This window comes from Mesocricetus auratus, unplaced genomic scaffold (genome assembly GCF_017639785.1).
Source record: "Mesocricetus auratus isolate SY011 unplaced genomic scaffold, BCM_Maur_2.0 Super-Scaffold_100021, whole genome shotgun sequence".
In the NCBI taxonomy this organism is placed as follows: domain Eukaryota; kingdom Metazoa; phylum Chordata; class Mammalia; order Rodentia; family Cricetidae; genus Mesocricetus; species Mesocricetus auratus.
Genome location: NW_024429202.1, coordinates 10,591,922 through 10,608,062, shown reverse-complemented (window position 1 = coordinate 10,608,062; position 16,141 = coordinate 10,591,922). Strand labels below are relative to the sequence as shown.

General features: G+C 45.0%; 1 protein-coding gene across 4 annotated transcripts in view; it reads left to right on the top strand.

Moving 5' to 3' along the window:
• Adgrf5 (adhesion G protein-coupled receptor F5) overlaps positions 1-16,141 on the top strand; it is a 93,040-nt gene that overhangs the window by 25,508 nt on the left and 51,391 nt on the right. For 2 of the 4 annotated variants that reach the window (XM_040729520.1, XM_040729517.1), the window contains exons 1-2: positions 1,508-1,748; positions 13,233-13,346. In XM_040729520.1, coding sequence (XP_040585454.1) covers positions 13,257-13,346 — 90 coding nt within the window. In that variant the 5' untranslated portion in view covers positions 1,508-1,748; positions 13,233-13,256. Of the gene's footprint in view, positions 1-1,505; positions 1,749-13,232; positions 13,347-16,141 lie in introns of those variants that run through there. The other 2 variants (XM_040729519.1, XM_040729518.1) reach the window with 2 other exon arrangements.

Genomic DNA, 16,141 nt, shown 5'->3' with positions numbered 1-16,141 from the left:
TATTTCTTGGTTTCATATGCGTGAATTCAGCCAACCTTGGACTGAACATGTTTGGAGAATTCCGTCTGTGTTGAAAATGTGCAGGCCCTTTCAGTCTGTCATTATTTTCTAAACACTGCAGAACCATAATTATTTATGTAATTATTTATTGACTATCAGGAGTAATACAGGGGAGGTAAGGGATGTAGGAGCACACGTGTAGGTTATTTGTGAATGCTATGCTGTTTTATATGAAGGACATGAACATCCTTCCTTGGACTTGGAATCTTCTGGGACTCTTGGAACTGATCCCTAAGGGATGATGTGACCTAACTTGTGTCTCTGGTCTGATTACTATTCACTGCCTGCCCTGCAGAGGTAGCGTTGTCAGCAGGCAATGCACAGGGAGAAAGGGGACAGAGTGGAACAGGGAGAGAGATGAGAGGGAGGAAGTAGACTCCATGACTCCACCCAGGCCTTTAAACTTTTTTACTTATCAATTCGTTATTTGTGTGCGTGCGTGAGTGTGCGCGTGTGTGTGTGTGTGTGTGTGTGTGTGTGTGTGTGTGTGTGTGTGTGCCAGAGCATGTGTGTGGAGTTGATTTTCTCCGGTTACCTTTACACGACTCCAGGGATCGAACTCACATCTTTAGGCTTGTGTGGCAAGAACTTTTACATGTAGATCCATCTCCCTGGCTTGTTTAGCTCTTCCAAGTGAACTACAACAAAGCCTGTAAACTGTATATTTTATCACAGTTCCACACAGTAAAACTAACTTTCAATACCATCAAGTCATATACATGTGACTGTGTGAATAGACATTGGCAGGCTAAGGTTTGAAACCTAATAGTCAGACTCTGGGGCCCTTGCACTGACAGATTAAGACTGTCTTTAATACTTGGGACCATCCAGGATTGCTTTCTTCCCACATAGATTCCTGGACCCTAGCAGGACCTTATTGAGCAAACCTTGTAAGGATAGAGTTTCAGAAATTGAGCAGCTAGCCCTCTCCATGTCTTCTTGCCTTCAAATCCGTTGTTGCTGAGACCTTGTTGAAGTGTCATTGAATGAACATCATTTGATCTACCAATGTTCAGGTTCCCTGGGAACTAGATGTCCCTTACTGTGATGTGTTTGAAGCACAGGTCTCCCTCAAGCTCTAGTCAGGTCTTCATTCTCTGGGATAGTTTCAGCTTCTGATTTCTTGGTCCTGCAACAGACAGGGGGCTTGTGGGTAACTCTAATTTTCCTTACTCAGTCTAAATTCATGACCTGTCTTGAAGGTTTAAATCGGGTATTCTGAACCACTCATTCATAAGTGCTAACGCGTTTTTGGTTTGCACTGTTGGTATTTTAATTTTTTTAACCCCTTTGGAGAAAGGAAAGCAAGAACAAGGGGCATTGCCCAAACAAGTCTGTCCACTCAGTGGAGAGGCTTCTCAATAAGAGGACCTGAAGGACTTCCCATGGGCGTGAGGGAAATTGCACACGCCATCTGGGGAAGTGGACCAGGAAATCGCTTCTTGTTTTTCAAACGGCAACGAGGCTCTAGGGGATGGCTCCGTGAGGCTAGGAGGAGTGCAGCTCGGGAAGGCTAAACTTGACCAAAGGAGTGGCCAGTCCTGTTCACAATGAAGCCTGCCCTGCTGCCCCCTGAGTGTCTGTGAGGTTCCCCAAGCAGGCTGCGGGGCCGATGGCCCCGTAGTGAAAAACAGAAGTTTCTCCACATCTGTTGAGAGCAGACCCCTGGAGACAACAGTGGTAAACAGGTAACATTTTGTTTTTCTTTATTTCTGTAGTTCGTGTTCCTTTGTAAGAAAACCTCTGGCAACCTGAGGCATTTTAACACTCATTTGACAGCATTGTCCCAGTCAGGGTAACTTAGATCACCTACGATCATCACGCTGCTCCAAGTTCCCACTGAAGCCCACTCAGGGGGTCTGGGATCCTTTAGGATTTTCTCTTTAGTAAGGTTTACTTATCGTGAATCCTCCCAAACTTGTCAGGAACACTGGTGAGCCTCTGCTGTCCTGATAGCCACACAGTCATGGTGGTGGCCCGGAGCAAGGGGAGGCTGTGCTTGAGTACCTGAAGGAGTTTCAGACAGGGCTTGGGTGGGGTGCAGAGACCTCCTGCCCATGGCTGTGGAGAACAGAGCTTGTGTGTTGCTCAGTAACATGTCTGGGACGAAGAACCAGTCAAACTTGCTTCGAATATTGTAGAAAGTAGGAAAAATCTCTGTGGTGTATAGGTTTCTTTTTCTTTCTTCTTTTTTTCTTTTGTAAAAAAAAAAAAGGAAAAAGCAAGACTGTGCGATTCCACCATAGCTCTTTGCCCTTTCTAAAGGGCCCAATGAAGATTTTTGTTTTTGTTGCTTTGGTTTTTTTTTATTTTGTTTGCTTTTTCTATTTTTTGAGACAGGGTCTTGCTATATAGTCCTAGTTGACTTGGAACTTGCTATGTAGACCAGGCTAGCCTCAGACTTGTGACCCTCCTGCCTCTATGTCCAGAGCACTGGGCAGGCAGAGGGGAGCCATTTTTTCTAATTACATAGGAATACATGGGTATATTCCTGTTGGAGAAGATTAGCTCTTCGTGGTTTTAAAATATTATACCACCTCATTACACTTTTTCTCCTCCCCCCACCAAATTATACCACCGAGTGCTCCACGTGGTACCAGGTAAAGGGTATATTTTTTGTTTTTCCCGGCTCTTAGAGTAAGCCAGGATGGGGTCTCACACGCCCTCAATGTCAGAGTCTTTTGATGACAATATCTCTTCCCTGGAAGGATAACATGACACCCGAGGGATGTGCATAGTTCCCCAGAATTTAGAAAATATGACAAAAATTCCATTTCTTTTTACTATTTTGTGTTGTTTTTTGACTTAGATCCTTAATAATACCTAACAATATTAATAACAATTTCTCAAGGATGAAACTGTAACAGGGAGTGGTTTGGATGCCTGCTTTGAAGGACATCAGAGAGAACCTTATTCTAGAAAGAAAAGGGGGGAATGATAAAGGAATTAACCGACTACATAGACCGATCAATCATTCAACAGCTAAATGACTGACCAAAGAAAGAATGGGTGAAGGCAGGGAAATTTTGATTTTTACCTGATGGGTCATTTTCCTCATATTTTAATCTGCTGTAAAAAGGCAGCCTTCTCTCTTTGCCCCCTACTCTGTGTGTTGTACAAAGATAAAAGAGTAAGAAAAAAATCACAGTGAGCAAGTCCTCGTAGGTCATAGAGAATGAGAGGAGCCTTCAGAGAGAAGAAACAGACAGGGAAGCATGTAAAAACCCTGAGTGATGACAACTCACTCAGTGGATAGTTGGTGTTTTATTGACGTTTTAAGATTTCTGCACCCTGGAACTGAGGGTCGTGTGGGCCTACGGAGTCTCAGATTCTGCTTTAGACCATCTTGCTGGACTTCTTCAGTCCCCTCTTCAGGGCTGTCGCTAAGCTAATGAATCCTCTCACCCACAGCACTGACCTCCGAGTATGGCAGGCGGGTAGCCTGGCAGTGCACAAGAATGAAGTCACATACTAGGTGACAGGTCAGGGCAGCCAATGCTCCTGTAGGTCTCAGTTCAGTCTCTTGCATTCATATACCACTTGCGTGCCCTCAGAAGACGCCCGCGACTCTCCTTTCTCCATGCCACAGGGAAAGCTGGCATCTGTCCAATCCTGTCTTATTGAACAAAAGATGAGAAGCGCACTTACATTTCATGGAATATGAAAGTGAAGCTAACTAATTTGCCCAGCTTTACACAGTGACTCTCTCATGGGGCTCTGAGACCGAGAATTCAGATATCTTTTCAGCTCTTCAGCCCCTTCCTTAGCTAGGAATAAAAGATAAAAGATAACAAAGACTTGATGTGATTATCTTGAGTGTATTAGCTTTGCAGCATGGTGGATGCTTTACTGGGGATTGTGAAAGTGCATCCAGTTGTTGCATCGTTTGGATATTTGCAGACTAGAATACCTGCTGTCGGTTGCTGTCACCCAAGGAGCTTCCCCAAGTCAGAGCAAGGTCCACACCTTTCACTGTGGCAGCTGAATCAGAATCCTTCTGGAAGGGACCTTGCAATGCATTGTCTTCTTTTTGTCTCCTTGGTGGGTCCATTATCCCCCTCCTCCCAAGGCTGACAGTGGGAATCCTGCCTGTAAAGGGTGTGGAGTGGTTAAAGTGAGATTCAGAGACATTGCCTGGTTATGATTCTGAACAGCTGGGGCTGTGCCCAGATGTGAGCCTTATGAGTTAGAATCCTAACAGGCAAGGATGGAGAGGACGTTCCTGTCTCCACCCACAGTGGCATTGTCTTTCCTGTTTAAACTGGAATGACCCCACTGACTTGACACAGATACATTAGCTCCTGCAACTTGCAGATCTTAGGGAGTCTGATTAAATGTCCTAGTAAACAGGATATGCTCGGTTAAATGCGTGAACTGGCTGTGGGCACATGGTACATGCACAAGCTATTTACCAGTTCTGATTTTCAGTTCACGTTACTTGGCTCTGGTCACCACCCTCAAAAAACTGTAATCTTGCTCACTTCCTAAAAGATAATCGTAAAAATAACCTCTGAGCCATCTCTCCAGCCCAATCGTAAAAATAAATACTTAAAAAATCACAGCTTAGTGGAATCAGGTGCCCCAGAGCGGTTTGCTAGGTTTCGCAGAATTAAGAATGCAGGCAGTCTTTTCCTGTAATTGCTTTAGACTCTTAACTTGAGCTCAGGTGCAAGCACTGAGAATTTGAGTGACGTACATTTACTGAGTGCTTGCTGTGTTCCAAGCACCACGTCCAGTGTTTTGTGAAGATTGCTCTTTTTTTTATTTAGTTGTACCCACAGGTTTGTGTTATTATAATCCTTATTTTAGAGAGGATTTATATACAAAGGTTAAGTAAACTGCTTGAGAGAAAAAGCTAGTGGGTCATAATTACATTTCAGGCAGTCTGACGTCAGAGTTCATGTACCTAATTATTGTGCCACACGCCAAAAACCACAGCAGCAAGCAGTGCCAAGAGACTCACAGGGCTGGGCTAGAAAAGTAGCTAGGTAGAGACATGCAGGTGTATTTCAAAGAAGGTGTCCCTGAAGAAAAGATGAGAGACTGTGTGCCGCAAGGGTTAAGGGCTCAGGCTTTGGCAATAGACACTGCTGCTATGTGACCCGGGTATATTGTGTAATTTAGCTAGGCTTTGGTTTTCTCGTTGTACAAGTGGGGGATAATGATGGTTTCCATAAAGTAGGGTCATAAGGAGTGAGTGAACCTGATGTGTGTGGGTGTTTAGCCTTAAATCTAGTCTGTGGATGTGCTTGATGAAAGGTAGCAGTCGTTGTTATTGAGTTAAAGGATGCAGGGGAAACAATGCTCGAAACTCAAAAAGGAAGAAAAAAAGCTTCTCAGTGGTCAAGAACCATAGGAGGAGACAGTTGGAGGTGGCAATCCATCTAACCCACATCTACTGGTAACATGTGTGCCGTATTTCGTAAGGGAAGCTTACAGCAGAAGCTTGTGAATAGACCTGTATCCAAATATCACGGAGACGATGTTGTCTGGGCTGGCTTTGTGTTAGGTTGCGGTGATTTGTTTGTCAGGTGTTGCTTGAGCATCCACACCCAGGGCATCTGAAGATGCCTGAAGTGCTTGGATTGGGCACAGTGGTGATGCGGAGGAGAGTTCAGCCAGAGAAAACTTACCAGTTGCTATTGTGTAGGATGAGTGGTCAGGGAAAGGGAGAGGCCCAGACAGGAGATTACAGCCACCATCCAGGTGTGACTGGGTAACATCCAAGCCCAACGAAAGAACCATGAGCCCCTCTGAGAGTGTCATCAGCTACCTACTTACCCGTGGGATGTCACTCCCTAGCCCTATCTTCTTCTTGTGCCCAAGAATAACAGTGGGGCCGTGGGCCTGCACATCTGGAGAATAAGCCAGCAGGAAGCAAATCCAGGAAGAGATGGTTAGGAAAGACTGCATTCCTACAGAAGACAGCAGATTTTATTCTAGCTGAGTCCAATTTAGACCCAGAATAGTCTAAATAGTCAGAAATAGTGCAGTTGGAATTGTGTGCCTAGTATTTAGCAAATAGGCCAGGGCAGAAATAAAGCCTGGAATATTCCCACATAAAATGGCTATTCAAACTGCGGAACTGCACAAACTCTCAAGAGCAAAGGTGTCATGAAAGAAAAGTCAAAAGGGAAGGAGAGGTGTTCGGCAGGATTCGGTTATTGTGGTTTTGGTGGATGATAAAGGGAGAGGAGCAGGGGGAATAGGGGAAGGAGAAGCGATGTCACAGAGGAGGGAACCCTGGCGAGATACATTGTCAAGTTCTTTTTGCTAAAATACTTCTTATAATAAGCACTAAAGTCACATGGTACAAATGAAAACACCTTGGAGCATTAAGGTCTTGTAGTTGTATCTAGAGGAAAAAATGAAATCATTATTTCTTCTTTTCCCACTTTGTGTGGCATAGTCCTTATTGTTAAAATTCAACAGTATTCCTCAGGGGAGAAATAAAAATTTAAGAGAATTAAGATCATGACCCAGGGGTAGCCACACCACATCGCAGGAAGGTTGTGTGGCCAGGGCTGAGCAACTTCAGAAGGCTAAGATAGCCCTGGAACGGGAATATTGTGTGTGTGTGTACATGCACGTGCATGCTCGCACATCGCTGCAGGGATGCATAAGCATGTATAAAAGTATGTGTGTTAAGGGTAGATTTCTATCTCTAGGTGTCTTCCTCAATCACTCCCCACCTTGTTTTTTTGAGACAGGATCTCTCACTAAACCCGGAAGTCACCAATTTAGCTAGACTGGTTGGCCAGCAAGCCACAGGGATCCTTCTTGCCCCACAGAGTATTCTAGATGCTCACTGCTGAGCCTGGCTTTTGTGTGTGATGCTGTGGGGTTGAATTTGGGCCCCCTTGTTTGTACTTTACTAACTAGGCCAGCTCCCAGCCCAGCATGTTGAAATATTTTAAATTACATGACAGACGGCTACATTTCTGAGTTTTCCACAATCCAGCAATGAAATAATTAAGATCTGGCCCATGAGAAGACCCAGGCTGCAGGGCAGCCACACATCATTAGTGTTGTTTAACTACTCACCCAACAGGAGTAAGCTGAAAGCCACTCCTTCTCAATCTAGCCCTGTGGCCAAACACAAGGCTACCCCTGTCTGCAGTTGGAATGTCTGCTGGACATTGTTCTCCCTGGCCAGGGAAACCCCTTTCTGTGAAACATGGAAGCTATGAGATAGGATAGATAAGAGTTGTGTTAGGAACTTCATGTTTTCTTACAGATGATAATCTCTACTTAAATGTTAAAATCCCTGGTGACTTACAAGGAGGCAAGAAGGCTAACGGGTTATCAAGAATCAACACATGTGGAGTGTGTTTTGGAAAACTCCATCCCATTGTGTACAAACAAATGCTCCTCTGTAATCAGATAGTCTCCGAGCTGCTGGGACACAATGTTGCCACAGAAGCTTATTTCAAGGCAAAGGAAAATTAAGTAGGAAAAAAAATGCTCTTCAATAGAATCCTTTAATTGGCATTGTGTTTCGTGTTTGTGCTGAATAAATATTTACTTTATAATCCTGCGTGTGCCAGGGATGAGTCATCGATTAAATAAGGTCAACAAAGATAATTCTTATCGACTCTGCCCTTGTAAATACAGGTCTGTGGGGAGCTACAATTACGGGTTTTGAACCTGCACTTCTGTACCTCTGGAGGGATTACACACAGACAGCACCCCACGCTTCTCAGATCCTCAACAATCACAAAGATGAATGAAGACTTATTATTACTTATCTATTCATTTTGTTTCCTCTTTGTGTGTGTGTACACTTTCACACATATGTGCAGATGCACACCCTCATGTGTATATGAAGGTTAGAGGTCAACACTGGTTGTCTGTTTCTTTTTAATTAATGTTTTTGACTCATTGTACCTGGAGCTCTGCAATTGGCTAGACTGGCTAGCCACCAGTGAGCCCTAGGGATGCTGCTGCCTCTATCTCCCTAGAGCCGGATTATAGACACACACCACCATGCCCAGTTTCCTTACATGGGTGCTAGGGTGCCGATTCAGTTTCTGACATTTGCGCCACAAATACTCCACCCATCGAAACATCTCTCCAACCCCAAAGTTGTTTTCTCTTTGTTTGCTTTCTTACAATTCTGGGGAATCAAGCCCAAGTCTTTGTAGGGTAGGCAATCACTCTGACATTATCCCCAGTAAGCAAAGAAATAATCTCAGTGTGTGAAGCTGCCACTGAAGCGAGGCACCATGGCCTATTGCCCATCATCTGGACAAGGAACTTTGCTTTACATTATTCTCTCTTGGTATGGTCACACGTGAGTGCACAAGGATATGTCAGCTCCCGTCTTCTGATCTTTTGATGTCCAGCTACTCCGTCCTACTTATACCTCCTTAAATGGACCGCGTTTTCTCCAACCTCAGGGCCTTCACACATGGTGTTTCCTACCTGGAACCCTCTTCTAATTCACTCTCTCACTCCCCCCAGAGATAGTTGAAATGTCTTCTTCAGGTTCAGCTTATTTAAACACTGTGCTTGGGGCACCTTTCAGATTCCCAGGACTGGGTCAGGTCCCTCTTAGAGTTGCTTTTTGTTTTCCAGAAAGTTCAGCACCCTGATAAAATGATCCACACTGGACTTCAGCTTCCTACATTTAGATGATTACTCAAAGTTGTTTCAGTGCTCTGTGACTCAGCTAATTGCAAATCACACTCTTAACTAGAAAGCACACCTGAAACACTTCAGTGGGATTGCTACACAGACAAAGAGATTAAATACAGCCGGCGTGCAGCATTGAGTCCATAGCAACTGCTCAAGAACTGTTAATGCCAGAGCGCCTTGAGTAATTGACTCTTTAATGATGCCTGTCTGCTTCATTAGACTCCAAGCTCTATGGAGACAGGACCCACTGTCTTGGTGACTGCCACTTCCCCGAGCCCAGCAGAACACCTGGCACTTGTCAGGACCTAATAAATGGACTCATGAGGAGATGGCAGAGGGAGTCATGGCTTCGAGGAACAATACATGTCATGCAGGCGGGCAGGCTCAGGGCTGCCTAAGTGTGTGTAGGTGTTTGGGGAATAGGACGACTATTTATAGCTGCATGCATCAAGGGACTCACATTAGGAGGCAGCCTTTTCCTGGACATGGTGGGTGGGTAAACTTAGAATGTACAGTGACTACCAAGCCTATGAGATGAAGATTAATGAATCAGGCAAACACTTAAAAATAGTCTGCTGATAATGGTTACCCTCCACCCTCAAGAATGGTTTTTGTTTGACTTTTTGCTTTTGTTTGAACACTGGAAAAACTTTTTCACTGTTTTAGACACCTCTATATCAGCCAACATCAGTAGGGGAAATAAGGGGAATGCTTATTAAACACATTATTATAAAAATAAAAGCCAGGTCATGGGGTGGCCCTGGGTACCAGTGAGGGTACTTTTATTTTTAAAATCATTAAGAGCTAAGCAGGGAAGGCCTAGAAAGAGATTGACTCTTCTTTCTGAAGAGGTGGGCCAAAGTAAAAGGGTCACAGTTATTGTTTCCATGGTACACAGGTCAGTCAGGGAGGCCTGGACCAGGTCTCACATCGGAGGGGGGTGGCTTAGAAGGGGATCTGCAAGGTTGCATCAGAGATGCAAACCATGTAAGGAATTGTCCACGCTTAAGACAGCCACTGACTTTTGAAGGCCAACTGCTGTAAGTTATTTGCAATCATCGAGTCTGTCAAATCGTTGATTTAGTTCATAAGAAAACTCTGGCTCAGAAGATAAAGTGTCCTGCCCTGTGAAGCAGGGATTCAGGTTTCAGTTACCTGGTCCATTTTGAGAAAATTATCCACTTACGAACATTGCTATTTCACCAAGAAACTCTCTTGGTTCAAGTGCTTTCTCTGGTGGAAAAGGGCTCATGGTAATCGATTTCTCCACTGTCTGGTACTAGCAGTGTGACTTTGAGCCCTGAACAAAGCTTCCTTCTGTTTGTGGGAAGTGAGTAGGAATAATTTAGCATCTAGGAAGCAAGTAGGAATGATTCAGTAGTCTCACAGAGTTGTGGCTTGTCTGTCAAGAAGGTTAAACGGAACATTCCTCTTACTTTTAGAGATGATATCTCACTGTGTAGCTGAGGCTACTTTCAAACTCACCATCTTCCTCCCTCTATTTCCTGAATACTGGAAGGCTTGCACTATGGTGCCCAGGGGGCATCACTCTTACAGAGAGTTTAACACACACTGAATTGTGCTAAGCTCCCCTCGTGGCTAGGGATTGTCATCCCCATCACCACCTGCAATTATCCGGTGTCCTATCAACATGGTTCACCAGGCTGGAGGAAGGTATGATTATCTGGAATTTTAAGAATCTTCAGTAACTACTTGAGTTCGACTGTCTCCACCCCTAGCTAACTGTGAGATAAAGTTAGCCCTAAGCTTTGGCATCCTCATCTGAAAAACCCAAGATGACTGTACTTGGTGAGAGGCAGATGAGAGAGTGTGGGAAGGCAGAGCTGTGTGGAGTTTACCAAGCCAATCATTACAAAAGGATCCTACAATAACCCTGTTGGGAGCATTCACAGACAGCCTCGAGTGACCATTTTATGATCAGGAGTTGGACTCTACAAGATACCTGCTTGTTTTTTTCTCTCTTGCCACTCCCTCGTCTGTAACAAAATCACAGTTAGCCGGGACTGCTGGTGGGACTCTAGCAGAAGAGTCAGCCTTTGGTGCAGGGTGTTTTCCAGGTTTGGGTGAACAGGCTGGATCTTCACTATGCCTTTCCTGGTACTTAACCACTCTGCAAGAGACGATCACTATTGACAGCCCAGGAGCCAGGCACGTACTGGCCCAAGTATTGCTGAGAACCACTGTGACTTATTCCTGTAATGTGACATCAGCAGGCACTCTCCTTTTTTCTGTTTCTTAAAACTTCATGGACAGGAAGACTGAGTCTGAGTTGACCAGGAAGTTGCTCAGCACGACGGGGTTAACCCTGGGGATTAGACCGCATCTCCCAGCTGTTGTTCTCTTAATCAGTCAGCTCACTCAACTTGATGGCTTATAGTAGACTGCCCGATACTTTATTTCATTAGGAGAAAGATTGGGAATGACATATTGCTCTCTCTGTGTTTCCTAGTCTTGGACCTTTACTCTGGGAACAAACAATATGCATGTCTAGGGCCATGACAACTAAAGGCACCTGTGACCACACATGGCGTTGAATGTGGGAGGCAGCCCTGGGTCTCAACTAGATCAGTGTGGATATTTTTTTCTCACTAGCTAGATTGCAAAGCACTCCCCCCCACCCCCCCCCTTCCGGTGTCCTCATAGGTGAGAACTCCTGTGAGCTGGAGAGCAGATGTGTTAAGAAGATCAGTAGCAATGCAGAGAGGAATTATAGCTTCACACTTCTTCCCTGATGAAGTAGGAACCTCAGTAGCTGAAGTGATCTCCAGCTGACACTGTGTTCCCTTTGACAAGAGTCTGTCACACCAGTTGACAATTATTTAGAATATTGATTTCCCTTCATAGTGGTGGTTTTATTCTTTCCTCCAAACAATGCCTCATCTTTGCAATGTAGCTAACAATTATCCCTCATTCCAGAGAATATTCATAGAATGGAGCCCACAGGAGATTTAGTCACTCCTACAGGTCACAATAACGACTCTAATCCTAGACTCCAATCCAAATCTCCTGTCTTGATCTGTGGCTCTTTTCACTGGCACACATCATGTGTGCATAGAAAACCACAGTGAGAGGGCTGGGCAGGAGGTTCAATGGGTACCATGCCCACCGATAACATGTTACCATGTTATCAATACCTAGTGCCCATGTTGAAGCCCAGTACAGTCTCCAGCATCGGTAATCTTAGCACTTCGAGGTGGACAGGCAGCTCCTGGCCCTTGACGAGTCAGTCAATGAGCTCCGTGTTCAGTGAAAGACTTGCCTCAAAGTAAGGTGGAGTACAGCACAGGAAGATTCCTGACCTTGACCTCTGGCCTCCTTATGTGCTGGCATAGATGAGCCAACCTGTTATACCCATTGCACATGCACGCAAAATCAGAAAAGAGAGGATTTATACCAAGCCATTTCTCTTGATTCCTGCATGGACTTGGTTTGAGTTTACTGCTCTGATTTTCAAATACAAGAATGATTAATGTGGATACAAGAAGGCGCCTGTATACATAACAAGTATTATGCAGAGAGAGTTTAAAGGTTAGCACATCTGCTAGGATACTTTATGGCATTAATATCATATATGTTTTGTTCCATGGTATAAATAGTGTTATAGGGTAAAACTGGTGTTTTTATAACTAAATACTAATTAAGTCCTAGCCTATTAATATGGTCAAAAGGCCAACTGAATAGGTTGCTTACAGAAATAAAATTTTAAAAAGTTAGGTTAAGATAGAATAGGGCAGACATGAAAATATCAAAGCTCAGTGACGTAGCAAATGTGCGGCAAGCTCTCCAAATGCTTTCGTGGTATAGTCAATGCTCGTGGATGGCATTAAAGAGATCATTCCTGTCTCTCTGTGCGTATCTGTATGTGGGGTGTGCACTTGCATGCTGCATGAGTGGAGATTGGAGATTGGAGGACAATCAAGTGTCCAGCCTTACCTTGTTTGAGGCAGGGTCTCTTTAACGTCCACCGCTGTGTACACCAGGGTTGCTGGTCAGGAACTTTCAGAGATGTTCGTTTCATTTCACATCTGCCCATAGCAGCACTGGATTTATAGATGGTGCTGCCCTGCCTGGCTTTCCATGGGTGCTGGGGATGCAAAATCCTGTTCTCCTGTTTGTGCATCAAACACTTTGCACTTGGCACCATCTCCTAGGCCTAACAGTATCTCTTACTAAACTGTCCATCTCTTTTTCTTGCTTTTTTTCTTTAGCCTCATTTTCTCCTCTCTTTTGTTCATCCCACGCTCCTTCACGTGTGCAGGGACTGAACCCCGAACCTGCTACCTTTGTTTTTACTTACTAGCATCAACACCCCCAAACACCTTCCCCTCCTCGGCCTCCCTGCTGTGTTTATATCCCTGCTGAGACAAAGCTTGTTTCTTGGTTTGATCATCTGTGCCCTTCCCCTCCATTGAAAAGGTCCTGTGTGATGTGGCTTTCCAGACGGCGGTTGGCCATTTTTTCCTTGTTTCATAACTCAGTTGCCGTGTCTCTGAAGCCTCATATCTCCATTTCAGGCAAAACAACTCGAATCAGAAGAAATGAAAGCGCTAAGGACACTTGCGTTCTGCTTGGTGCTTATTGTGACGTGTTCTTCAGAAGCGACACGGAGCACGACTGTTCACCCTTTGGTGAGTAAAGCCACATCTGTAGTAATTTCCCCATCGCAGTTCTTTGATTTCCTGGTAAGGTCAAAATCAGAAAGCAGTTCTTCTGAAACATGGCGTAGGAGGGGATTCTGAGGCAGTGCTGCCTAGGAATGTAGGTAGTCTTTGGTATATTTCCTGGGCTACAACTTCCTGCAGTCTGAAACCAGCTGTAGTGTCAAGAGGTTGCTCTCCTTCACTAGACTGCCGTCTCTACTCCCCAGGGTGGGCTTTGTGCAGTCAAGGAAATCTATAAATACAAATCAACCCCAAGTTGTAAATTTACTTAAAACAGCCAGATTTAAAAACAGCATAGCTCAATTGCATGGTTCTTGATGACAGACTCTGTAGGTCGCAACATCATGTCACCTGCTAGACTGAGGCTTCCACACTGAAGCTGGCAGTGATAAAGCAGATTTGGAAAGCCATGCAGAAAATGTGCTCTCAAAGGACTTTCACCTGAGCATCAGCCTGCGGCATGGTTCAAAAGCCTTTAATCCATGTGTGCACCACAAAGACCAGCTTTGCTAAAGCACCATGGGTAGTGTCTAAGATTCTTCCCCAGGGAATAATGCTGGTCCTTTGTCTTTGGAAAGTTGGGAGGCGTTCCGCTAAGTAAAGGGAGGGATGGGTATATTGCTCCGTGTGGGCTTGGTATCCCACTTCTCCTTATGCTTAGAGGCAAGGCCCATTGCTGGCTGGGAGATAAGACAGGCAATTCGCTTCTTCTTTTCACTTACAGACTCATGCTAATAGTAGTGCCCACTTCCTATGGTTGTTATGAGAATGAAATTGGTTTTTATTTATAGCGGGCATCCGATTGTTGTGTTTTCGTCTTTGTATCACTATGGCTGAAGTTTTAATAGCTCCCAGGTAAATAAAAGCTTGTCTTTGAGGCTTTTACTTTCTTCTATTAAACTTAATCTGAGGAGACTGGAATTTGATTCAGGGAGTATAATTTATGCACATTTAATGGGATTTGGTTTTGCTTTCGGCGTTTTGTTTCATCACCGTGTTTACCGGCTTTCTTTGACTCTGTAACAAATGTCTGATGTAAACAAGACGAAGATGAAAGATTCCATGTTGGCTCATAGTTCTAGAGACTTTAGTTGGGGGAGGATGGCACAGTGGACCACAGAATGTGCATCACATTAACTGTGACACCAAGTAAAGGCTGGTGTCGGACTGCGTTTCTTCTTTCCCCTTTCTGCCCCATCCCTGCTGCTGCCCCCCTGATCCCTAGCATAGGGGCAATGGCAGCCACACCATGGTGGGTCTGTCCTCTCTGAAATGCCTCTGCGGACACACCCAGAAGTGTACCTCAGTCTCCTAGGTGATCTCTGATCCAAGATGTTGACATTGAAGCGTCACCGTATCAATGATTTTATGTGCTTGCTTCCTTTCCCCGTTTAGGGTCTTTTGTTTTCATCTATGTCTTTTTTGTCCTTTTAGGGTTTTTTTTTCTCTCATGACTTTAGGGACGCACAAATGTCTCTTCTACCAAACCCCAGTTTGTGGGATGCAACCTAATTAGGATATGAGCCAGCCTTTGTGGGGTGCAACCTAGGCGGGAGAGTGAGCCAGTCTGCTCAGTAGATGGAGGAGGGACTGGTTACTCAGAAGATGTGGTGTCTCATGCATGAGCCTGAGGTGATTTCCTCATTGAGATTAGCCCAGCCTCTCTTCTAGAAGCAACTGCAGTTATCCTGTTCACAGTGACAATCTGTGCATGTCTAACCTGGCGTCACACGTGGATTGAAGTCCAGCATTTTCCTCGTAGCTTTGAACCTATGCCCTCTGTGTAAAATAAGAATAAACAGCATCCCTTCCCTGGCTTGTTGTAAGAATCGTCTTTGCCACGGTCTTTGAAATTGGTCCCTAGAGTCCATGTGTACTGCTGGCCTTCTGTGAGCAATCTTGGTAAGGTAGTTCCAAGTTCCCCACTTGGAGGCAAAGGGTTAGACTGGCATTCTAGGCCAGCAAAAGGAGTGAGTGGCAGGCTCTGGGCATGGGGACTGACATGTGGGGCACCTGGACTCTCTGGTGAACATCTTGTTGCCTTCTGTCTATTTAGATTTTCATCCCTACCTTTCAAGCTGGTGGGGGGGGCTCAGTTTTTGAGCCATTCTTACTGGGCAAGAATGAGGACCCAAGTTTGACCCCAGCATCCATGTGAAAAAGCCACATGTAGTAGTGTATGCTCATCATGGCACACAGGGGGAGGCTGGAGGCAGGAGGCTCCCTGTCGCTCACCGCCAGCTGGCCTAGACAAGTTGGTGAGCCTCAGGTGAAAAAAGAGAAATCCTATGTCAGAAACTAAGGTGTAGAGTAAGTGAGGAAGACATCTAGTCTGGCATCCACATGTACATGGGGACACACACAGACATGCACACACAGACATGTAAACAGATATGCGCGCACACACACACACACACCACACACTGCATCTCATTCCTGACTGACTCCCGTCTCCAACACCAGGCCACCCCCATCTGCCACCAAAATTATTTAGAAAGTCATCTTGTATGAAAGGTGGGGCTCTTCCTGGAATTGGTGGCCTGTTTCTTCCGGCTGAGGCTCTGCCATCAGGAAATCCCCAGTGCAGGGAACTGTGGCTCACAACCTCATCTGGAGAACTTTGCAGAGTGTGTAGACAGATCCAAGTGGGCACTGTTTTGTCTTACCCGAAAACACCCCAGAGCTGTGTGATCCGCTGGCTGGACCAATTTTCCCTCCTTAGCTGTTCTAGCCAGAAAACAAATTTTAGTGGAAAAAGCAAG